The sequence below is a fragment of the Pan paniscus genome, chromosome 2 (genome assembly GCF_029289425.2).
Source record: "Pan paniscus chromosome 2, NHGRI_mPanPan1-v2.0_pri, whole genome shotgun sequence".
NCBI classification, from domain to species: domain Eukaryota; kingdom Metazoa; phylum Chordata; class Mammalia; order Primates; family Hominidae; genus Pan; species Pan paniscus.
This window is the reverse complement of record NC_085926.1, coordinates 110,916,862-110,942,974: the sequence shown is the minus strand read 5'-3', so window position 1 is coordinate 110,942,974 and position 26,113 is coordinate 110,916,862. Positions and strand designations below refer to the sequence as shown.

At 36.4% G+C, this 26,113-nt stretch overlaps 1 protein-coding gene across 1 annotated transcript in view; it reads left to right on the top strand.

The window, feature by feature from the left end:
* Nucleotides 1–25,712, top strand: part of LOC100976052 (cell surface glycoprotein CD200 receptor 1) — a 59,321-nt gene extending 33,609 nt beyond the window's left edge. The window contains exons 3-8 of the mRNA XM_003825098.6: nucleotides 9,971–10,036; nucleotides 11,636–11,953; nucleotides 12,079–12,327; nucleotides 15,948–16,056; nucleotides 16,602–16,647; nucleotides 17,338–25,712. Coding sequence (XP_003825146.1) covers nucleotides 9,971–10,036; nucleotides 11,636–11,953; nucleotides 12,079–12,327; nucleotides 15,948–16,056; nucleotides 16,602–16,647; nucleotides 17,338–17,460 — 911 coding nt within the window. The 3' untranslated portion in view covers nucleotides 17,461–25,712. The remainder of the gene's footprint in view (nucleotides 1–9,970; nucleotides 10,037–11,635; nucleotides 11,954–12,078; nucleotides 12,328–15,947; nucleotides 16,057–16,601; nucleotides 16,648–17,337) is intronic.
* The last annotated feature ends 401 nt before the right edge of the window (nucleotides 25,713–26,113 follow it).

The window sequence follows — 26,113 nt, the reverse complement described above, 5'->3', positions numbered from 1 at the left end:
AACTTTTTTTAAACTTCTGCATACAATGAGAACATGTGATGTTTGGCTTTTTGTTTTTGGCTTATTTCACTCAACATAATATCCTCCGGTTCCATCCATGTTGCTGTGAATGACAAGATTTCATTTTTTATGGCTGAATAGTATTCCATTGTGTATATATACCACATCTTCTTTATCCATTCATTTGTTATTGGGCATTTGGGTTGATTTCCTGTCTTGGCTATTGTGAATATTGCTGTAATAAACATAGGGGTGCAGATAGATATTTCTTTAACATATTTATTTCCTTTCCTTTGAATAAATGTTTACTAGCAAGATTGCTGGATCATATGACATTTCTATTTCTAATTTTTTTAGGAACTTCCATACTCTTCTTCATAGAGACCGTTTAGTTTACATTCCTATCAGTGGTTTATAAGAATTCCCTTTTCTTTGCCTCCTCACCAACATTTATTTGTGTCTTTTTGATAACAGCCATTCTAACTGGGGTGAATGATATCTCTTTGTGATTTTAATTGACATTTCCTTGATGATTAGTGATGTTGAGCACTTTTTCATGTATTTGTTAACCATATGTATGTCTTCTGTTCAGAAATATCTGTATCAATTACCCATTTTTAAGTTAGTTTTTCTGTTATTGTGGAGATATTTGAATTCCTTGTATATCTGGATATTACTCTTTTGTTGGATGAGTATTTTACAAATATTTTATCCCATTCTGTAAGTTTATTCATTCATTTATTGTTTTGCTGTGCAGAAGGTTTTTAGTTTTATATAATCCCATGTGTTTATTTTTGCTTTAGTTGCCTATGCTATTGAGGTCTTATTCTTAAAATTATTTCTCAGATCAATGTCCTGAAGTATTTCATCTATGTTTTCTTCTAGCAGTTTTATAGTTTCTGGTCTTATATTTAGGTCTTCAATGAATTTTGAGTTGATTTTTGTATGGGGTGAGAGGCAGGAGGTCTAGTTTCATTCTTCTGCATATGAATATTCAGTTTACCCAGCACCATTTATTAAAGAAGGTGTCCTTTCCCAAATGTATGTTCTTGACATCTTTGTCAAAGATCAGTTGACTGTATATATGTGGACTAATTTCTGGGTTCTCTATGCTGTTCCATTTTTCTATGTGTTGGTTTTTATGCCAGTACTATGCTGTTTTGATTAGTACAGCTTTATGGTATATTTTGAAGTCTGTTAGTGTGATGCCCCAGCTTTTTTTTTTTTTTTTTTGGTTTGTTTGTTTTTTGTTTGTTTGTTTGTATTTTGCTCAGTATGGGCTTTGGCTGTTTCGGGTCTTTTGTGGTTCCATGTAAATTTCAGGATTTTTTTTCTATTTTTGTTAAACGAAATGACACTTCATTGGTATCTTGATAGTAATTACATTTATTCTGTAGATTACTTTGGGTAGTATGGGCATTTTAACAATATTAGTTATTCTAGTCCATGAATATGGGATGTCTTTCTATTTTTTTTGTCTTCTTAAATTTCTTTCTGCAGTGTTGTATGGTTTTACTTGCAGAGATCTTTCATCTCCTTGGTTAAATTCATTCCTAGATATTTTATTCGTTCATTTATATATTTTTGTAGCTATTGTAAATGGGATTGCTTTCTTGATTTCCTTTTCATCTGGTTTGTTGTTTGTGTATAGAAATGCTACTAAGTTTTGTCTATTGATTTTGTATGCTGCAACTTTATTGAATTTGTTTATCAGTGTTAACAGTTTTTTGGTGCAGTCTTTAGGGTTTCTCTATATAAGATCATGTTATCTGGAAACATGGACAATTTGATTTCCTCCTTTCTAAATTGGATGTACTTTACTTATTTATTTTTCTTGCCTAATTTCTCTGGGCCAGACTTCTAGTACTATCTTGAATAACAAGGGTGAGAGTAGGCATTTTTTCTTCTAATTCTTCTTCTAATTCTTAAAAGCTGAAAGCTTTTCCCCATTTAGTATAATATTAGCTACATGGCCTATAGATGGCCTTTATTGTGTTGAAGTACTTTCTTCTGTACCTAATTTATTGAAAGTTTTTAGTGATGAAGGGATGTTGAATTTTATAAAATGCTTTTTCTGATCATATGATGTTAAAATAATCACCTAGTTTTTGTTCTTCATTTTGTTGATGCGATGTATCACAAATATCGATTTGCATATGTTGAACCATCCTTGCATCTCTGAGGTGAATCTCACGTGATTATGGTGCCTGATGTTTTTGATGTTCTGTTGAATTCATTTGCTAGTATTTTATATATATGTTTATTAGTAATATTGGGTTGTACTTTTCTTTTTTGCTGTGTCTTATCTGGTTTTTGTATCACAATCATGCTGGGCTTGTCAAATGAGTTTTGACATTTGATGACATTCAAATGAGTTTTACATTCAATTTTTTGGAATAGTTTGAAGTATTTCATCTGTGTATCAAGGACTGGTATTTGTTCTTTAAAAGTTTGGTAGAATTCAGCTGTGAAGCCATTTGTTCCTGGACTTTTCTTTGTTGGGAGACTTTTCATTACTAATTCAATTTCATTACTCCTTATTGGACTGAGGTTTTCCATTTCTTGTTGGTTTAAAGTTGTTAGGTTGTCTGTATCCGGGAATTTTTCAGTTTCCTCTAATCTTTTGAATTTATTCATGTGTAGTTGTTCATAATAGTTTCTAATGGTCTTTTGTATTTATGTAGTCTCTGTTATTATGTCTCCTTTTTGTTTCTGATTTTATTAATTTGGTTTTTTCTCTTTTTTTCTTTATTCATCTAGCTAATGGCTTGTCAATTATGTTAATCTTTTTACAAACCCACAGCTCATATCATACTGAATGGGCAAAAACTAGAAGCATTCCCCTTGAAAACTGGCACAAGACAAGGATGCCCTCTCTCACCACTTCTATTTAACATGGTATTGGAAGTTGTGGCCAGGGTAATCATGCAAGAGAAAGAAACAAAGAAAATTCAGATAGGAAGAGAGGAACTCAAGTTATCTTTGTTTGCAGATAACATGATTCTATATCTAGAAAACCCCATCATCTCAGCCCAAAATCTTCTTAAGCTGATAAGTAACTTCTGCAAAGTTTCATGATCCAAAATCATTGTGCAAAAATTGCTAGTATTCCTATATACCAACAACAGACAAGACAAGAGCCAAATAATAAATGAACGCCCATTCACAATTGCCACAAAAGAATAAAATACCTAGGAAAACAACTAACAAGGGAAGTGAAGGACCTCTTTAAGAAGAACTATAAACTGCTGCTCAAAGAAATCAGAGATGACACAAACAAATAGAAAAACAGTCCATGCTCATGGATAGGAAGAATCAATATTGTGAAAATGACCATACTGCCCAAAATAGTTTATAGATTCAGTGCTATTCCCATTAAGCTATAATTGACATTGTTCACAGAATTAGAAAAAACAGTGTTAAAATTCATATGGAACCAAAACATAACCCAAATAGCAAAGGCAATCCTCAGCAAAAAGAACAAAGCTGGAAGCATTATGCTACCTGACCTCAAACTATACTATAGGGCTACAGTAATCAAAACAGCATGGTAGTTGTACGAGAACAGACACATAGACCAATGGAACAGAATAGAGAACCCAGAAATAACACCGCACACCTACAACTATCTTATTTTTGACAAACCTGACAGAAACAAGCAATGGGGAAAGGATTCCCTATTTAATAAATGGTGCTGGGACAGCTGGCTAGCCATATGAAGAAAATTGAAAGTGGACCCCTTCTGATATGGTTTGGCTGTGTCCCCACCCAAATCTCATCTTGAAATGTAGTTTCTATAATCTCCATGTGTCATGGGAGGGACCTGGTGGGAGGTAATTTAATCATGGGGGGCAGTTACTCTCATGCTGTTCTCATGATAGTGAGTGAATTCTCATGAGATTTGATGGTTTTATAAGGGGCTTTTCCTCCTTTTGCTTGGCACTTCTCCATGCTGCTGCCATGTGAAAAAGGACATGTTTGCTTCCCCTTCTGTCGTGATTGTAAGTTTGCTGAGGCCTCCCAAGCCATGCTGAACTATGAGTCAATTAAACCTCTTTCTTTTATAAATTACCCAGTCTTGGGTATGTCTTTATTAGCAGCATGAGAGCAGACTAAAACACCTTCCTTACATCATGTACAAAAATCAACTCAAGATGGATTAAAGACTTAAATGTAAAACCCCAAACTCTAAAAACCCTAGAAGAAAATCAAGACAATATCATTCAGGACATAGGCTCAGGCAAAGATTTCATGATTTCATGACAAAGATGCCAAAAGCAACTTCAACAAAAACAAAAATTGACAAATGGGATCTGATTAAACTAAAGAGCTTCTGCACAGCCAAAGAAACTATCAACAGAGTAAACAGACAACCTACAGAATGGGAGAAAAGTTTTATAATCTATTCATCTAACAAAGGCCTAATGTCCAGCATCTACAAGGAACTTAAACAAATTTATAAGAAAAAAAGAACCCCATTAAAAAGTGGGTAAGGAACATGAATAGATAATTCTCAAAAGAAGACATACATGCAACCAAGAAACATATGAAAAAAAGCTCAACATCACTGATCATTAGAGAAATGCAAATCAAAACTACAATGAGATACTATCTCACACCAGTCAGAATGGTGATTACTAAAAAGTCCAGAAACAACAGATGCTAGCGAGGTTATGGAGAAAAAGGAACACTTTTACACTGTTGGTGGGAGTGTAAATTAGTGCAACCATTGTGGAAGACAATGTGGTGATTCATCAGAGACATAGAGGGAGAAATACTGTTTGACTCGGCAATCTGATTACTGGGTATATACCCAAAGGAATATAAATAATTCTATTTTAAGGATACATGCACGTGTATGTTCATTGCAGCACTATTCACAATAGCAAAGACATGGAGTCAACCTAAATGCCCATCAGTGATAGACTGAATAAAGAAAATGTGGTACATATATACCATGAAATATTATGCAGCCATGTATAGATGAGTTCATGTCCTTCGCAGGGACATGGATGCAGGTGGAGGTGATTAGATTATCCTCAGCAAACTAATGCAGAAACAGAAAACCAAACAGTGCATTTTCTCACTTATAAGTGGGAGCTGAATGATAAGAACACATGGACATATGGAGGGTAGAAACACACACTGGAGCCTGTCAGAGGGTGGGGAGTGGGAGGAGGGAGAGCATCAGAAAGAATAGCTGATGGATGCTGGGCTTAATACCTCGGTGATGGAATGATCTGTGCAGCAAATCACCATGGCATACATTTACCTAATTAACAAACCTGCACATCCTACCTATATACCCCTCAAGTTAAAATATTGGAAACAGAAAAAACAAAACTTTTTTGTTGTTGATTTTTTGCATTTCTTTTTAGGTTCAGTTTCATTGAGTTCTGCTCTGATCTTTATTCCTCCTACTAATTTTGGGTTCAGTTTATTCCTGCTTTTCTTCCTTAATATGTGCTGTTAGGATGTTAATTTGAAATATTACTACTTTTTTGATGTAGGCATTTATTGCTATGGATTTGCCTCTTAATGCTGCTTTTGCTGTATCCCTTAGGTTTTGGTATGTTGTGTTTCTATTTTCATTTGTTTCAAGAAATTGTTAAACTTCTTAATTTCTTTCTTTACTCATTTGTCATTCAGGAACATGCTGTTTAACTTTCATGTATTTGTATAGTTTCAAATGTTCCTCTTGTTATTGATTTCTAATTTTATTCCATTGTGGTCACATAAGATGATATGATTGTAATTTTTAAAAATTATTTGAGACTTGTTTTGTGACCTAACATATTGTCAGTTCTGGAGAATGTTCCATGTGCTGGTGAAAATAATGTGTATTTTGCAGCTGTTATATAAAATGTTCTGTAAAGGTCTGTTAGGTCTGTTTGATTTATGGTGCGGTTTAGATCCAATGTTTCTTGATTTTCTGTCTAGATCATCTGCCTAATGCTGAAAGTAGGGTGTTGAAGTCCCCACCTATTATTGCTTTGAGGTTTATCTCTCCCTTTAGTTTTAATAATATTAGCTTTATATATCTGGGTGCTCCAACGTTGGGTCCATATATATTTCCAATTGTTATGTCATCTTGCTGAATAAATTCCTTTATTTTTACATAATGTTCTTTTTTATATAGCCTTTGTCTTAAAGTCTGTTTTATCTAATGCAAGTATAGCTACTCCTGCTTGTATTTGGATTCTGTTTGCATGTCTTTTTTCCACTCCACTTTCAGTTTATGTGTGTCTTTACAGGTGAGATGAGTTTCCTGTAGGTGGCATATAGTTGTTTTTTTGAGATGGAGTTTCGCTCTTGTCACCCAGGCTGGAGTGCAATGGCATGATCTTGGTTCACTGCAGCCTCTGCTTCCCCGGTTCAAGCAATTCTCCTGCCTCAGCCTCCCGAGTAGCTGGGATTACAGGTGCCCACCACCATGCCCAGCTAATTTTTGTATTTTTAGTAGGGATGGGGTTTCATCATGTTGGCCGGGCTAGTCTGAAACTCTTGACTTCAGGTGATGCACCCTCCTTGGCCTCCCAAAGTGCTGGGATTACAGGCGTGAGCCACCGTGCCCAGCTGGGTCTTATATTTTTAAATCCACTTGGCCAGTCTATATCTTTTAATTGGGAAATTGAATCAGTTTACATTCAAGATTATTTGATAGATGAGAACTTACATCTGTCATTTTATTGATTTTTTTTTTTCTGCTTGGTGACAGTCTTGCCTTTATTTCTGAAGGATAGTTTTTCTGGATATAATATTCACTGACAGTTATTTTCTTTCAGTACTTTGAATGTATCACTCCATTTTCTCTTGGCCCGTAAGGTTTCTGATGAGAAATCTGCTATCAGTATAAGGGGGATTCCCTTATATTTGGCTTGATGCTTTTCTCTTGCATGTTTTTATCATTCTTCCTTTGTCTTTGCCTTTTGATAATTTGACTATAACGTTCCTTAGAGAGGATGTATTTGGGTTAAATCTATTTGGGAAATTTTGAACTTCTTGGATCTGGATCTCTCTCTCTCTCCCAAAACTTGGAAAGTTTTCTGCTATTATTTTATTAAATATGTTTTCTGTGCCTTTTTCTTTCTTTTCTCCTTCCAGAATTTTTATAATGTGAATGTTTTTTGCTTACTGATGTCTCCTAAATCCTGTAAACTTTCTTGATTTTTTAAAAATTCTTTTTCTTTTTGTTTTTAAAATCCTCATGTATTATTTCAAAAGACTTGTCTTCAAGTTCAGAAATCCTTTCCTCTACGTTTTCTATGCTGTTGTTGAAAAATCGTATTTTTTATTTCATTCATTGACTTCTTCAGCTCTAGAATCTCTTTTTTTATGATAGCTATCTTTTTGTTGAATTTTTCATTTAAATCACAAATTGTTTTCCTGATTTTATTGAATTGTTTATCTGTATTCTCTTTTATCTCATTGAGTTTCCTTAAGATTATTATTTTGAATTCTTCTTCTGGCATTTCATATATTGCCTTATAATTGGTTATGTTACTGGAGAATTACTGTGTTCATTTGGGGGGTCTATCATATTTTCTTGCTTTTTCATGTTTGATGTGTTTCTATGTTGATACCTACACATCTGGTGCAATTGTCGCCTCTTCTAATTTTATGGTGTAGGCTTCTTAAGAAAAAGCTTATTCATATGTAATCCATTCTAGTGATGTTTGCAAGTGTCCCTATGACCTAGGTGGTGAGAGTTTGTGGCAGCAGTGGCACAGCTTTGCTGGGAGTTGGTTTGCCAGCCTGCTTTTCAGGTCATGGGTGCTTGTGTGCACATGGTGTGTTACTCAACTTGGCATCTGGCTTGCTGGGTTTGGGACTATGGGGCTCTTACTCTGGCCCTGGGCACAAGCACATGGTTGTTTGGCTATCCTCAGGGCATGTCTGCTAGGGGTGGACCCACTGGGCTGTTTCTTAGGTTCTGGAGTGGGTGGGCAGCCACTCAGCCAGTCTGGGGGCATGTCTGCTGGGAGTGGGCCCACCAGATTATTTCTCAGGCCCTGGGCACAGGTCCCCACCTGCTCAGCTGGTCTGTAGGTATGTCCACCAGGGGCATGCCTGCTGTGCTGTTTTCAGTTCCTGGGGGTGAATGCATAATCTGTCAGTCTAGGGTTGTGTTCACAGTAGGGGCCTGCTGGCTGTTTCTCAGGCCCAGGACATAATCATGCAGACACTCAGCTGGTCTGGCTGAGTTTCCACTAGTGGTGGATCCACTGGGTTGTTTCTTAGGCTCTGGTTACAGGCATGGGGCCACTTGGTAGGCCTGGGGTTATATTTGCCAACAGTGAGCTTGTGGGGCTGTTTCTCAGCCCTGGATGTGACTGCTGGGCTGGCCTGGGGGGGATGTCCACTGGGAGTGGATCTGCCCTGCTGTTTCTTCGGCCCCAGTTGTGGGTATGGAACTAATGTGTAGGTCTGGGGATGTGTCCTCTGGGAGCGACACCCTTGACAGTTTCCCAGATCCTGAGTGTTGGTGTGGGCTGCTGATTAGTTATGGGGCTGTATCTGCCACATGGAGGACTCACAGGGCTATTTCTCAGGCCTTGAGTGAGGGCATGGGGCTGCTGGGGAGGCCTGGACACATGTCTGTGGCCATGTTTGTTGGGGAGGAGGCACAGGACTGTTTCCCAGGCCCTGGGCGAGGATGCATGTACACTCAGCTGGCCTAGGGTTATGTCAGCTGCTGGGTCCTCTCGCCTTCAGGAGAGGGCATGCAGTGGTTTGGCCAGCTCAATGGCAGGTTTGTCCCGGGTAGGACTGCCAGACTGTTTCTCTGGCTGGAAGTGTGGGGAGAGGGGATTGGTTTCCCTACTGTGCAGGACACAGTAGTCACAGCCAATCCTGAGCCCAGGCTCCATGCAGCAAACGTATAGCCAGCTGGTGGGCTGGAGAGGTACAGTGGCTACTAGTCCCCAGGACACGGTGTACTTCAAAAGTGGCTCTAGTCCATGGTGGCCCCTTGCTGCAGCAGCTTGGCTCACAGAGGGTGGGTGGGAGGTAGCAGGTGCACACATTGTGCCCCTTATCTGGAGCAGTGCAGCTGTATGAATTCCTGGTAGCACTCCAAACTGGGCTCAGGGCTTGTGAGGACTGTGAAATTCTCTTGAAATAACTCTTTTCAGTAGCTATAGGGGCTGGTGGGGTTCTTCTGCTTATGTTTTCCCTGCAAGAGAAAGTCCCTCCTGAGCCTGGGCCAATCCAGGAAGAGGATGTGGAAGGATGGGGTGCCAGAGGCAGGGTGCTTTTATGCTTCCCTCCTGAGCTTCTGATGACCACGAGCTCCTCTCCACTCCTTTTCTGCACTCCTGCACTCTCCCTTTGATACTCCAGTAGAATCTTAGCTGTCTATTGCTTGGTCCTTTCTTTTGGAGGAGATGTGCACCAGGGGCCTCTAGTCAGCCATCTTGCTGACATTTGCTTCTGCTATATTTTTCCCTTTGTACTCTAATAAGTAGAAAACAAAATGAGAAAGCAACAGAGATGGATGGCCCCTTCTCAGTTTTGCTTCTAAAATTCTTGAGAAAGGGCACTGCTGTATTCACCTGGGTGAGGTGCCCAACATTGGACCAAATAACTTTGATTGGGAAGTGGTAGCTGAAGAAAGGGATGTAATTGGACCAGCTCATGTGAGATGCTCACGTAGACCAATCTCCCTGGCTGAGGAAGAAGGATGCAGTAGAGGCAGGTTTATCTTTTTCAAAATATTTCAAAACAAGGTGTATCATGAAAGAGAAATTATTGATTAATTACTTATAAGTACAATTTTCAAGATATTAACACATTTAGTCCCCTAATGATCGCATGACTTCTAATTTCTGTTTTACAATGATTTTTGTGTAATTTTAATTATGGTTAACTGGTTGCCTATCATGTTGGATAAGACTTTGTGGAGGGATACTGGCTTCCACTCTGAGTACATAAAATTGATTTCATTTATTCTTCTCTAAATATTTTCTAGCTTCAAGCAGTTTATGTATGGATGAAGAACAGATTACACAGAACTACTCGAAAGTACTCGCAGAAGGTAATATGCTTCCTTACTAGTGGCCAGCACCTAGGGATGGAAAGTTGAACTTCCTTAGAAATATTAGCTAATGACCTGACTGGAAGCCAGCCTTATGACTACTTGAAGAACTTGGTGATCTGAGTACTGTGGTATGAGGGATCCTGAATGACCCAACCTCTAGTTGTTCTCCAAACAAGCCATGTTCTTGCTTGTCTCTGAACCTTTGCTAAGGTGGAGTGGCGGAAGGAGCGTGGATTTAACTACCTCTCAGATCGATGTTAAAGTATTACCTCTTTCTTCATCTAGTTATGTATTTATTAATTTGCTGTGAAATGCAAGGGCTAGAGTACAAACCATGTAAGAGACAGGTGACACCAAAACAGGATAGGAAAGATGTTAAATGTAGGGTTTAGCAAAAACATCCTTCACCCACATAAAGGTTTGCCCCTCTATAGCTGATTCTGCTTATGCTATAGTGATGAAATCACTGACACTTACCTTTGTTAGAGGTGAGTAGTGACAAATACTTTGGTGGACTAATCACCTCTCAGTAAACCCTTACCAAGTCACTGACACATTGTGTCGATTTATGGGATGCATGAGGTTCTACGTTGGAAGATGCTTGTAGGATGCAGGGCTTAATTTTTCCTTTAAATGATGGACAACAGGGATCAACTTACGCCTTTAGTGTTGATAATTGGATTGAATATACAGAAATAAAATCTGTGAGCTAAGTTCACAGCTGAACTATCTGAAAGTGTATGTGTGACTAAATAGGAAGGAATGAAAACTCATCCAAAGGCTACATTTGATAATGTCATAAATTTGCAATAAAATATTTTTTATAAAAAGTGTCTAAAGGGAAATTAATCGTTTTTTAAAAATTATATATCACACTATATTTTCACAAGAAATAAATATTTCTAAGCATCTCTTATCACAGGGCATTATCATTTTTCATTTTTATGGGATGGCTCAACTGGTGAAATAATAGTTTTTTTTTTTTTTAAAGATCTGTGGGTTTCACTGACTTTGTGATTCTTTTTTAAAAAAAGAACTTAAAAAAATTTCTAGCTAGTTCAACCCAAATGCCATATTAGTTACTTTAAAAGAAAGCACTATATATTAATACATACCACATTTATGTTTGTCTGAAACAAAAACCTTAGAGATAGACTTTTTTGTGCTCACCAAAGCTGAGGAGGAGACAGCCACATCACTAATTTTTCCATTTTCTTTCCTGTGGCACATACATTGTATGATAAAGGCAATAGTCTCCACCACCTAAAGATTAGATGTAGAACATTGCCTTTGTTGTTTAATTTACAATTCTCTTTGTTTCTAGATATTAAAACTTCTGAATTAATATCAAAAATACTTTATTATATATCATATTTCTAATAATACATAATACAGGAGAAAATTGGTTAATCTCTAGATTGGGTTCAATATATTATTTATATTTTGAGAATTTTAATTTTTTATGAAGGTCTAATATTTTTGGAATAAGATCACCAACAAAGTTATGTTCTAGTGTAACTTCATATGTTGTGGATAAATGTAACACATGAAGTTCTTTATCAAGCTTTTCTTTTATCATTCTCTTTTCATGTCCAGTTAACACTTCATGGCCTGTAAAGATGGCTACAAATGCTGTGCTTTGTTGCCCTCCTATCGCATTAAGAAATTTGATCATAATAACATGGGAAATAATCCTGAGAGGCCAGCCTTCCTGCACAAAAGCCTACAGGAAAGAAACAAATGAGACCAAGGAAACCAACTGTACTGATGAGAGAATAACCTGGGTCTCCAGACCTGATCAGAATTCGGACCTTCAGATTCGTCCAGTGGCCATCACTCATGATGGGTATTACAGATGCATAATGGTAACACCTGATGGGAATTTCCATCGTGGATATCACCTCCAAGTGTTAGGTAAGGAGCATCATATATTGAGGTATTTCACATCACCAGATTTGTGACGGAAACAAATGTCTCTCTGAATTCCATATGCTTTATGTGAAAACCGAAGCATTTTTTCCCCTCTTTCCTCTCTGCAGTTACACCTGAAGTGACCCTGTTTCAAAACAGGAATAGAACTGCAGTATGCAAGGCAGTTACAGGGAAGCCAGCTGCGCAGATCTCCTGGATCCCAGAGGGCGATTGTGCCAGTAAGCAAGAATACTGGAGCAATGGCACAGTGACTGTTAAGAGTACATGCCACTGGGAGGTCCACAATGTGTCTACCGTGACCTGCCACGTCTCCCATTTGACTGGCAACAAGAGTCTGTACATAGAGCTACTTCCTGGTCAGTAATTCTTTTAGTTTTATTTTTTATTTTTTTCCATTCTTTTAAAGGAGTTAAGAAAAAAAAAGGTGTGCAAATATATTTTGTTCGAGGATGCTCTCCCCACTCTTCATTTTTATCTCTTCCCTGACCAAAATAAAGAGATGAGTTTAGGAGAATAGTACAGACATTTGTTGTAAAAAGCCCTTTTTTAGAATGCAGTTTAATTCTACTATTAATGTTCACTTCTATGCTAGTAGTTAATTAGCATGAGTAGTATACTTTTAAAAATAATACTTATGGCTTACTGAAAGATAAGGTATACTTTGAAGCATGTAATTATGGTTTTATTAGAAGGATACATTTACTCAAAGTTGCTTTTATGAATTTTTAGTTTGTTGTAATTTTGTTTTCTGGACTTTTCATCATTGAATTTCTTAAATGTCTTATAATAACATCTATGATTCATTTAATCACTGTTTAGTTTATTTACTCTCTGCTCTCATCCTACTCTCATTTCTTGTTATTTAAAAACTATTAAATATCAACAAACATATTTAAAGTGCAATTGTTCTGTAAGGCTTCATGAAAAACATTAGCTCTACCCCTGTCTTTCCAACCCAATTGCCATCTCCATTAAACTCCCCACAGGTAGGTACTTTCAAATTTTCCAGTCTTTCTTCTAGTAATTAGTGCCATTTTTATACAACATGCTCATACTGCTATTTCTTACTGTATCAAATTTAGACATTATGTAATCACAACTTCTTATGGTAGATGAGGATTTCACATTACCTTCTTCCTTTCCTTCAAACTTTAGTTGAGGTAATGCAATTTTTCATTAAATAGCCTGTTCCCATCAATTTGAATATTTAAGTACTGTTAAGTGCTGAATCAAGAAATACACTCATGCTTTCTCTTTCAAATGACTTTTTTTCCTTGGACTTCATAAGTGCTTTACCTTTTTTGTTTCCTTAAGAATGTATGTACCTATCGTGAACTATCACTAAGCCTATTGACAAAACTAGAGAACCCCTTAGTAATATTTTCTACATGGTCAGATTTATTAGGTAATCTGTTAGTTCTATTTTTTCTCAAAGTCATTCCTTCTTGAGTTTTGGTATGTGTTTGGTCTAATCTCTCCTGATTGGCCTCTAGATCTGCTGTACAGCTGTTGTCCTGGACACTCTCATTGCCTCAGTCCTCTACTTAGCCTCTGTCTATTTAATCTGAGTTTCTTCTGTCTTCTATACATTTGTTTGTTTTTAACTCTTTCTTTCATATATGAGACTTTTCTTCACTCTTTGGTAATCCTTGGGTATGGATTCATTTTGAAGTGAGTACTATATGAGCTACTTGGAAGCTCTACTAGTTAATGGTTGGATTTGTCAACTAGTTAGCTTCAGTTCAGTGAAAAGAAGCTAAGTGATTTTTTAATAACTAGAGATTTGTTATGTATCTGAAGGCCTTTTCTCTGGGGCTGTTCAGGCTCTGCAGAAATTAACTCAGCAGTTTCTGGCCTTGGAGAGATAAGCCTGACTACCAGTGTTTGGGAAAGGAGGGAGCAATATGTGTATGTGTGTGAGTGTGCATGTGAGTGTGCCACTGTTGAGAATCAGACTTCCTTTTATACCTCTCTTCAGTCTGGTATTTCATTCTCACCCTCCCTGATGTCTGGATCCTTGACTTTGGAGTCTCTCCAGTTCATCTTCTTTGGACCAATCTGCCAATCTCCCCTTTTTCTGCTAGTTGGGAAAGGTGTGCTACATAAAATGGGGCAGGAGACAAGGGAACCTGCCTGTTCTCAAGACAAAATTTCAAAGAAGCTCTCAACTTTTAGCCCCACACTTCACCCCTCCACATACTTCTTCTTCTATATTTGATGCTTCCTACTCTAGAGTTTTCCTGGAGTTTTGTGTATACTGAGGTTTGTATTTATTCTATGTTGTAAATCATTAGTGAGTTTTCTATTCATTTCTCACTTAAAAACAGTTCGAAATCTTTCATCTGTTCTTGTCTTCATCCCTCTTCTCTTTGTCTTTGCAGATCTACACTAAAAAAATTATTTTTACCAACATTTTAGTAAGTTTTAATGAGGGAGAAGAGAAAATCTCATGTGTTGAAACCACCTTTTTTTATATCTATCATTTAAGTCATATGTGTAGGTTTTTTTGAGTTTAGCAATATTTACTGAAAAGAGAAGTTGTACCTTGGTTATGTGTGAAATATCACCATTTCATATTACAATATGATGTCAGATTTATAGTGTCTCAGAATTGAAGGGAAATTCTCATTCAAATTCCTATGTACTGCAGGGATCTCCTTGATGTCTTCCTTGCACGGTGGATCTTCAGCTTCTGCTAGTACAAGTTCAATGAGAGAGAGCTTAGTAGTTTGAAAGCAAGGGTTTTAAAAAATGTTGTTTTAAACAATGTAACCAAACATTTAATTTTCATATAACATATGGAGAAATTCAGTATTTAAAAACATCAACTGTGGAAGAAAGGTGGAAGGACCAGATGCCAGCCTGCTCAGTCTCCACTTCATCTCCTCTGCTGCCCCTGAGCTATATTCATGCAACACCAGGAGCATAGTTTGCAAATCATTGCCTCTCAGGCTGGCAATTCCTTTGTTGATTTGCACGCTTGTCAGATAGAGTTTTGTATTGCTGCCAGCAGCTAATAAATAAAGTTCCTGCTGTGTATTCATTTCAGTTTCAATGCCCTGGGAGAAAGATGACTTCAGAATTAGGGTTACTTTTCCAAGTATCTTCCTTACAATTGCCCATTTAGTTGGAGGGGAGAAACACTCTGCTATAACAGAGTGGTAGGAATTCACCACCAATGAATCTTTAAAGCAACAAAACCCTGATATAAGGTGATGTCTTGCTGAAAACTCTGGAGTCTGTATTGAAAAAGCAGTTTTATTTTAATAATTAATTCTCAAACTATTAATGGGTCAGAAGTGTTGAAAATGAAACTACAGATATGAATTTCATGTATTGTGAGACATTATTGAATGATCTATATAGATAGATATGGATATAAATATAGATTATTTTTAGTAGACTTTAATTTTTAGAGCAGTTTTAGGTTCACAGCAAAATTGAGTGGAAAGTACAGAAATTTCCCATATAAGCCCTGCCTTCGCCCATGTCCAACCTCTCCCACCTACACCTGCACCAGAGTGTTACATTTATTAGAACTGTTGAACCTCCATTGATACAACATTACCACCCAAAGTCCATACTTTACATTAGAGTTCATTCTTGGTGTTGTACATTCCATGGGTTTGGACAAATGTGTAATGACATGTATCCACCAGTACAGTATTATATGGAACAGCTTTATTGTCCTACACAATCCTCCTTGCTCTTTCTATTCCTCCCTCCTTCCTCACCACCAGATAATCAATAATTTATTGACTATTCCCCTAGTTTTATCTTTTCCGTAATGTCTTACAATTGGAATCATACAATATGTAACATTTCCAGATTGGCATGTTTCACTTAGTAACATACATTTGAAATTCCTCTATGTCTTTTTATGGTTTGATAGCTCATTTCTTTTTAACATTGAATAATAAGATAGTACATTATTTGGATTGTACCACATTTGAACCATATATTTTTGTGTCTATAGTTCCAGGTGCCAAAAAATCAGCAAAATTATATATTCCATATATCATCCTTACTATTATTATTTTGACCATCGTGGGATTCATTTGGTTATTGAAAGTCAATGGCTGCAGGTATTGACTAATGAATGTTTTTTTCTTCTTCAGCTTTATTAGGCTAGAAAAGAGTCAGAAATATGGAACTGACCGTATTGGGTATATTAGGATGTTAACATCAAATCTCCCATAATCAAATCTTGAAGGTGTTAGACTTGGACTACTTTGAATGATGAGAGAGACTTTGCTAGGTTGCTTTGGCGTAGAAGCATGGAAAATTAGGCCATTTAGGGTAGGATCTTGGGAGAGAAAGTGCATGTTAATTTTCACATTTGGGTAAATAATTACAATTCCTTCATGCACCAAAGAGGAGATGTTACATGCATTCAATTGCATCAAGCTTCTATTGCATAATTTCACTTTTTCAAAATCCGGAATATTCTTATTTGGGGATATTAACCACGAGCAGTATTCTTCACTTATTTCTAGTAGTTTCTTTCTGATTTATTATGGCTTCTATCAAAATTAAACACAATTGTCAATAGTATACTGTCTTATTTTCCCATTTTCGATCTAAACAATGATGTTTCCTCCATTCACTTCAATTTATTTTATTTTTATAGAAAATATAAATTGAATAAAACAGAATCTACTCCAGTTGTTGAGGAGGTAAGATAAGATAAAAAAGACTAATTGCAAACTTAAGCCAATAGTCTGAAAATCTAGCAACATAATTTGTAGTTTGTATCAATATTAGTGTTTCAGTTGAAAAACTAAAACAATTCTGACTTGGAGTGCTTATATGTGTGATTACTTTGTTAATTATCTATCAAATACTATTTATACATCATCACTCTGAACCACATTTTCACTTCATGAACTATATCCTAACACATATGATGTTTGGCTCCTTTAGACTGTAATCTTTAGAGGAAATGAATTGGTGTTTCTTGTCACCAATTTGAAAGCATCTCTAATTCCTGACTTTTCCTTTTCAATACTATCATTATTTTTCTCTTACACAAACTTAAAACATATCCTGCTCCTTCATCTCTTATTATAAGTAGCTTACTCAGTCTCCAAAGCTCTCCTTTGGAGTACTCATATCACTTCATTCATCTCCATTCCTACTTGCACAGAGCCATTATCTCCACACAGAGACTTATGTAGTTAACAAATACTTTTTGATAAAATGTTAGAACAAATCCTGCTCTTATGTTTATATAGGCCCAGAAACACAATTATAAGCACTCTTGAGCACCTGTTAGAAATACTAAAGCTATGGGCAACTGTTACAAAAATACAGATAGTCTCTATGATGATTTTTTGAATTGATTTTAACTTTGAGTTCTTTCTTAGGATGAAATGCAGCCCTATGCCAGCTACACAGAGAAGAACAATCCTCTCTATGATACTACAAACAAGGTGAAGGCGTCTCAGGCATTACAAAGTGAAGTTGACACAGACCTCCATACTTTATAAGTTGTTGGACTCTAGTACCAAGAAACAACAACAAACGAGATACATTATAATTACTGTCTGATTTTCTTACAGTTCTAGAATGAAGACTTATATTGAAATTAGGTTTTCCAAGGTTCTTAGAAGACATTTTAATGGATTCTCATTCATACCCTTGTATAATTGGAATTTTTGATTCTTAGCTGCTACCAGCTAGTTCTCTGAAGAACTGATGTTATTACAAAGAAAATACATGCCAATGACCAAATATTCAAATTGTGCAGGACAGTAAATAATGAAAACCAAATTTCCTCAAGAAATAACTGAAGAAGGAGCAATTGTGAACAGTTTCTTGTGTATCCTTTCAGAATATTTTAATGTACATATGACATGTGTATATGCCTATGGTATATGTGTCAATTTATATGTCCCCTTACATATACATGCACATATCTTTGTCAAGGCACCAGTGGGAACAATACACTGCATTACTGTTCTATACATATGAAAACCTAATAATATAAGTCTTAGAGATCATTTTATATCATGACAAGTAGAGCTACCTCATTCTTTTTAATGGCTATATAAAATTCCATTGTATAGTTATATCATTATTTAATTAAAAACAACCCTAATGATGGATATTTAGATTCTTTTAAGTTTTGTTTATTTCTTTTAAGTTTTGTTTGTGGTATAAACAATACCACATAGAATGTTTCTTGTGCATATATCTCTTTGTTTTTGTTTGAGTATATCTGTAGGATAACTTTCTTGAGTGGAATTGTCAGGTCAAAGGGTTTGTGCATTTTACTATTGATATATATGTTAAATTGTGTCAAATATATATGTCAAATTCCCTCCAACATTGTTTAAATGTGCCTTTCCCTAAATTTCTATTTTAATAACTGTACGATTCCTGCTTCTACAGTTGCCACTTTCTCTTTTTAATCAACCAGATTAAATATGATGTGAGATTATAATAAGAATTATACTATTTAATAAAAATGGATTTATATTTTTGGTCATGTTTGTAAGAGAGTAATGCACCTGTGAGAACATTAGCTTATTCTGAACTCATTATATCTCCACAGAGGTGTTGATACTTGATGCCTAACAGTTTTGCAGATGTGCTACATTGGAACTGTGTATTTTTATAGTGTACATTCTATTGTGATATATTTATTGAATAATTAATGTCTATTGACCATATAAGTGGTGAAAAATGCACCATAGAGGACATGGGGTATTTATTTACAAACTATGAGCTACATGATAAGCAAGTGGCCATGGGATGACATGACCCTCCCCTCCATATTTTTGTGGAGCAAAATATTGGCAATGTTTATGTGAATCATTGTTAATATCATGAAATTATTTTTAATTAAAAACATAAGTCTATTTTCTCCATAGCAGAAAAAACATGAAAAGTTTTTTCATCATGATAGAAATTGAAACAAAATATATCCATTCTTCAATCATACCATCTGAGATTTTTAAGACAGCTATTTTGTCTTATAAGTATATTTTTCTCCCTCTAGACATTTCAGTTACTATGGATTTTGTCCTCAAAGGGACTTTTAGTCTATTTTGGATGTAAAGCTAATCTAATGACACTTGGCACATGATATTTTGATCAAGCCATTTTGACTTGACCAAAAAGCAGTGTCCCTTAGGTTTCTGCATATAAATATTACCAAGCAATGTTCACAATAGACATCATTACACTGTCCTTGAAATTTATTAATTCTTCATCCAACCCTGGTTGAGCTGAGGCTCAGTTAGGTTCAAGACTATCTGTTTAAATATTACTGAAAAACAAAGTAAGACAGTATTATGCTTACCTCTTAACTTGATAATGTCAAAACAGGCATGTTAAATGACATCATAGAAAAGACTTCAAGATAATTTATAGAAGTTAAATTATATTGTACAGAAAATAATTGTATGAAAATCTCTACTATGGGGCTGGAACATGGTTGAACATTAGAATGATATAAAAAATTATATATATTCTCCAAATCCACGCTAGACCTGTCAAATTAGAGAATCTAGAGATTAGACCTGGTGTGTCAGCAAGGTCATCCAGGAAGCAGAGGCTGAGACGGAGTTAGGTGTGATTACTTACATAGTCGATTACATTTTACAAATAACATTTTATATGTCTCATTTACTGTGCTTTCTCCCCATCCCATTTTGTATCTTTTCCTTTGCTTTGCTAGATTTGTCAATTTTCTCTCTCTTTCTCTGTCTCTCTCTCTTTCAATATCTCTAATAATTTGAAAGTAATTCATCATAACTAAACATCTATTGGGGTTATGCTTCACTTACAAACTTCTGAAAACGGCTTTACTGAGATATAATTGATATATTTAAGTGTACAGTTTGTTAAATTTTGCACATATTTAAAATGTGGACTTTGGTAAATGTTGACATAGTTTTACATCTGTGAAACCATCAGCATAATCAAGATAATAAACTTGTCCATCACCCCCCAAAATTTTCTTGTTTCTTTGTGAGCCTATCCCTACAAACTTCTTGTTCCTCCTCATCCCCCGCTCCCCAGGCAACCTCTGATCTGCTTTCTGTAACTATGTATTAGTTAGCATTTTTTAGAATTTTCCATAAATAAAATCATGTAAATATCATCACAATAGACACTCTTTTACTTTTTTGGTTGGACTTTTTTTCTCATTATAATTATTTTGAGATACATCCACATCCACACAATGATACTTCATTCTTTTTATTCCAAATAGTATTTAATTTTATAGCTATACCAGTTTGTTTATCCGTTTGCCTGTTGGTGGACATTTGTGTTGTTTCCAGTTTTGGGTTATTAGAAATAAAGCTGCTATACACATTATTTTGCAAGTATTTTTGTTGACATATATTTTCATTTTTCCTGAGCAAATACTGATGAGTGGATTGGCTAGATCAGATGATATGTAGATGTTTCACTTTTAAAGAACTTGCCAATCTTTGTTTCTTTTCTTTTTTTAATTTTTTTTAAAGTAAACTTTTAATTTCAGATAAGTTTCATTTATTATTATTATTATACTTTAAGTCCTGGGATACATGTGGAGAAGGTGCAGGTTTGTTACATAGGTATACACGTGCCATGGTGGTTTGCTGCACCCATCAACCCATCATCTACATTAGGTATTTCTCCTAATGCTCTCCCTCCCCTAGCTCCCCACCCACCAAAAGGCCCCAGTGTGTGATGTTCCCCTCCCTGTGCCCATATGTTCTCATTGTTCAACTCCTACTTATGAGTGAGAACATGCGGTGTTTGGTTTTCTGTTCCTGTGTTAGTTTGCTGAGAATGATGGTTTCCAGCTTCATCCATGTCCCTGCAAAGGACATGAACTCATTTTTTATGGCTGCATAGTATTCCATGGTGTATATGTGCTACATTTTCTTTATCCAGTCTATCATTGATAGGCATTTGAGTTGGTTCCAAGTCTTTGCTATTGTGAACAGTGCTGCAATAAACATACGAGTGCATGTGTCTTTAAAGTAGAATGATTTATAATCCTTTGGGTGTATACCCAGTAATGGGATTGCTGGGTCAAATAGTATTTGTAGTTCTAGATCCTTGAGGAATTGCCACACTGTCTTCCACAATGGTTGAACTAATTTACACTCCCACCAACAGTGTAAAAGCATTCCTATTTCTCCACATCCTCTCCAGCACCTGTTGTTTCCTGACTTTAATGATCGCCATTCTAACTGGCGTGAGATGGTATCTCATTGTGGTTTTGATTTGCATTTTTCTGATGATGAGTGCCGATGAGCTTTTTTTCATATGTTTGTTGGCAGCATAAATGTCTTCTTTTGAGAAGCATCTGTTCATATCCTTTGCCCACTTTTCGATGGGGTTTTTTTTTCTTGTAAATTTGTTTAAGTTCCTTGTAGATTCTGGATATTAGCCCTTTGTCAGATGAGTAGATTGCAAAAATTTTCTCCCATTCTGTAGGTTGCCTGTTCACCCTTATGATAGTTTCTTTTGCTGTGCAGAAGTTCTTTAGTTGAATTAGATCCCATTTGTCAATTTTGGCTTTTGTTGCCCTTGTTTTTGGTATTCTAGTCATGAAGTCTTTGCCCATGCCTATGTCCTGAATGTTATTGTGTAGGTTTTCTTCTAGGGTTTTATGGTTTTAGGTCTTAGGCTTAAGTCTTTAATCCATCTTGAGTTAATTTTTGTATAAGGTGTAGGAAAGGGGTCCCGTTTCAGTTTTCTGCATATGGCTGGCCAGTTTTCCCAGCACCATTTATTAAATAGGGAATCCTTTCCCCATTGCTTGTTTTTGTCAGGTTTGTCAAAAATCAGATGGTTGTAGATGTGAGGCATTATTTCTGAGGACTCTGTTCTGTTCCACTGGTCTATATATCTGTTTTAGTACCAGGACCATGCTGTTTTGGTTACTGTAGCCTTATAGTATAGTTTGAATTCAGGTAGCGTGATGACTCCAGCTTTGTTCTTTTTGCTTAGGATTGTCTTCGTTGTATGGGCTCTTTTTTGGTTCCATATGAAATTTAAAGTAGCTTTTTTCCAATTCTGTGAAGAAAGTCAATGGTAGCCTGATGGAGATAGCATTGAATCTATAAATTACTTTGGGCAGTATGGCCATTTTCATGCTATTGATTCTTCCTATCCATGAGCGTGGAATCTTTTTCCATATGTTTGTGTCCTCTCTTATTTCCTTGAGCAGTCGTTTATAGTTCTCCTTGAAGAGGTCCTTCACATCCCTTGTAAGTTGTATTCCTAGGTATTTTATTCTCTTTGTAGCAATTGTGAATAGGAGTTCACTCATGATTTGGCTCTGTGTTTGTCTATTATTGATGTATAGGAATGCTTGTGATTTTTGCACATTGATTTTGTATCCTAAGACTTTGCTGAAGTTGCTTATCAGCTTAAGGAGATTTTCGGCTGGGACGATGGGAGTTTTCTAAATAGACAATCATGTCATCTGCAAATGGAGACAATTAGACTTCCTCTCTTCCTATTTGAATACGGTTTATTTCTTTCTCTTGCCTGATTGTCCTGGCCCGAACTTCCAATACTATGTTGAATAGGAGTGATGAGAGAGGGCATCCTTGTCTTGTGCTGGTTTTCAAAGGGAATGCTCCCAGCTTTTTCCCATTCAGTATGATATTGGCTGTGGGTTTGTCATACATAGCTTTTATTATTTTGAGATACGTTCCATTAATACCTAGTTTATTGAGAGTTTTTAGCATGAAGGGGTATTGAATTTTATCAAAGGCCTTTTCTGCATCTATTGAGATAATCATGTGGTTTTTGTCATTGGTTCTGTTTATGTGATGGATTACGTTTATTGATTTGCTTATGTTGAACCAACCTTGCATCCCAGGGATGAAGCTAACTTGATCGTGGTGGATAAGCTTTTTGATGTGCTGCTGCTGGATTCAGTTTGCCAGTATTTTATTGAGGATTTTTAGCACCGATGTTAATCAGGGATATTGGCCTGGAATTTTCATTTTTGTTGTGTCTCTGCCAGGTTTCGGTGTCAGGATGATGCTGGCCTCATAAAATGAGTTAGGGAGGAGTTGCTCTTTTTTTTATTATTTGGAATAGTTTCAGAAGGAATGGTTCCAGCTCCTCTTTGTGCCTTTGGTAGAATTTGGCTGTGAATCTGGCTGGTCCTGGGCATGTTTTGGTTGGTAGGATATTAATTACTGCCTCAATTTCAGAACTTGTTATTGGTTTATTCAGGGATTTGACTTCTTTCTGGTTTAGTCTTGGGAGGGTCTATGTGTCCAGGAATTTATCTATTTCTTCTAGATATTCTAGTTTATTTGTGTGGAGGTGTTTATAGTATTCTCTGACGGTAGTTTGTATTTCTGTGGAATCAATGGTGATATCCCCTTTATCATTTTTTTTTGTGTATGTATTTGAGTCTTCTCTCTTTTATTCTTTATTTTGTTAATCTTTTCAAAAAACCAGCTCCTGGATTCTTTTTTTTTTTTTTTTTTTTTGACAGTCTCACTCTCTCGCCAGGCTGGAATGCAGTGGCATGATATTGGCTCACTGCAACCTCCACCTCCTGGGTTACAGCGATTCTCCTGTCTCAGCCTCCTGAGTAGCTGGGACTACAGGCACACACCACCATGCCCAGTTAATTTTTGTATTTTTAGTAGAGACAGGGTTTCACCATGTTGGCCAGGATGGTCTCGATCTCTTGACCTCATGATCTACCTACCTTGGCCTCCCAAAGTGCTGAGATTACAGGGATGAGCCAGTGTGCCTGGCCTGGATTCATTGATTTTCTGAAGGGTTTTTTGTGCCTCTGTGTCCTTCAGTTCTGCTCTGATCTTAGTTATTTCTTGTCTTCTGCTAGCTCTTGAATTTGTTTGCTCTTGCTTCTCTAGTTATTTAATTGTGGTGTTAGGGAGTTGATTTTAGACCTTTCCTGCTTTCTTCCTGTGGACATTTAGTGCTATTAATTTCCCTCTTAACATTGCTTTAGCTGTGTCCCAGAGATACTAATATGTTGTGTCTTTACAATTTGGTATGTTTTTGCAGTGGCTGGTCCCAGTTTTTTCTTTCCATATTTAGTGCTTCCTTCAGGAACTCTTGTAAGGCAGGCCTGGTGGTGATAAAATCTCTCAGCATTTGCTTGTCTGTAAAGGATTTTATTTCTCCTTCACTTATGAAGCATAGTTTGGCTGGACATGAAATTCTGAGTTGAAAATTCTTTTCTTTAAGAATGTTAAATATTGACCCTGAATCTCGTCTGGCTTTTAGGATTTCTGCCAAAAGAGCCACTGTTAGTCTGATGGGCTTCCATTTGTGGGTAACCTGACCTTTGTCTCTGGTTGCCCTTAACATTTTTTCCTTCATTTCAACCTTGGTGAATCTGATGATTATGTGTCTTGAGGCTTGAGGTTGCTCTTCTTGAGAAGTATCTTTGTGGTATTCTCTGTATTTCCTGAATTTGAATGTTGGCCTGTCTTGCTAGGTTGGAGAAGTTGTCTTGTGTTTATGTCTGTCTCCAAATTCCCTCTTTATATAAGGATTCCAGTCATACTGGACTACGGCCCACCCTAGTGACTTCATTTTAACTTGATTTTCCCTGAAGTGACCCTGTCTGAAGTATTAGGGGCTAAGACTTCAACATGTAAATTTTAGGGGAACACAATTCAATCCATAACAAATGTATTGCCTTTCCATTTCTTTTAATTCGTTATAGCAGCTAACACTTTTCTCCCAGATATAAATTTACCATCACAGATCCCGTTTTATGTAAAGAGTTTATCACTATGACTATTGGTTTGGAGCAAATATTACTAAAAGTCACAATTCATGCATTTGAGGGTGGAGGAGGTATGCTGATTTTGTATCCTGCAACTTTATTGTATTCATTTATTAGCTCTAACAGGTTTTTTTTTTTGGTACGTGTGTAATCTCTAGAGTTTTTTTAAATATATAAAATCATGTCATCTGCAAACAGGTACAATTTTACTTCTTCCTTTCTGATTCATATGTCTTTTATTTCTTTTTCTTGCCTAATTACTCAGGCTAGGACTTCTAGTATTACACTGTATAGAAGCAATGAGTGTGGACATTCTCGTCTTGTTCCTGATCTTAGTGGAAAAGACTTCAGTTAATCACTGTTAAGTATGATGTTAGCTCAGGACTTTTCTTTATGATCTTTATTATGTTGAGGTACATTCCTTCTATACCTAATTTGTTGAGAGATTTTTAAAATTTTTTTATTTTTTATTTTATTATTATTACACTTTAAGTTTTAGGGTGCATGTTCACAATGTGCAGGTTTGTTACATATGTATATATGTGCCATATTGGTGTGCTGCACCCATTAGCTCATCATTTAGCATTAGGTATATCTCCTAATGCTATCCCTCCACCCTCCCGCCACCCCACAACAGTCCCCGGTGTGTGATGTTCCCCTTCCTGTGTCCATGTGTTCTCATTGTTCAATTCCCACCTATGAGTGAGAACATGCAGTGTTTGGTTTTTTTGTCCTTGCAATAGTTTGCTGAGAATGATGGTTTCCAGCTTCATCCATGCCCCTACAAAGGACATGAACTCATCATTTTTTATGGCTGCATAGTATTCCATGGTGTATATGTGCCACATTTTCTTAATCCAGTCTATCCTTGTTGGACATTTGAGTTGGCTCCAAGTCTTTGCTATTGTGAATAGTGCCACAATAAACATACATGTGCATGTGTCTTTATAGCAGCATGATTTATAATCCTTTGGGTATATACCCAGTAATGGGATGGCTGGGTCAAATGGTATTTCTAGTTCTAGATCCCTGAGGAATCGCCACACTAATTTCCACAATGGCGGAACTAGTTTACAGTCCCACCAACATTGTAAAAGTGTTCCTATTTCTCCACATCCTCTCCAGCACCTGTTGTTTCCTGACTTTTTAATGATCGCCATTCTAACTGGTGTGAGATGGTACCTCATTGTGGTTTTGATTTGCATTTCTTTTATGACCAGTGATGATGAGCATTTTTTCATGTGTTTTTTGGCTGCATAAATGTCTTCTTTTGAGAAGTGTCTGTTCATATCCTTCATCCACTTTTTGATGGGGTTGTTTGTTTTTTTCTTGTAAATTTGTTTGAGTTCATTGTAGATTCTGGATATTAGCCCTTTGTCAGTTGAGTAGGTTGCAAAGATTTT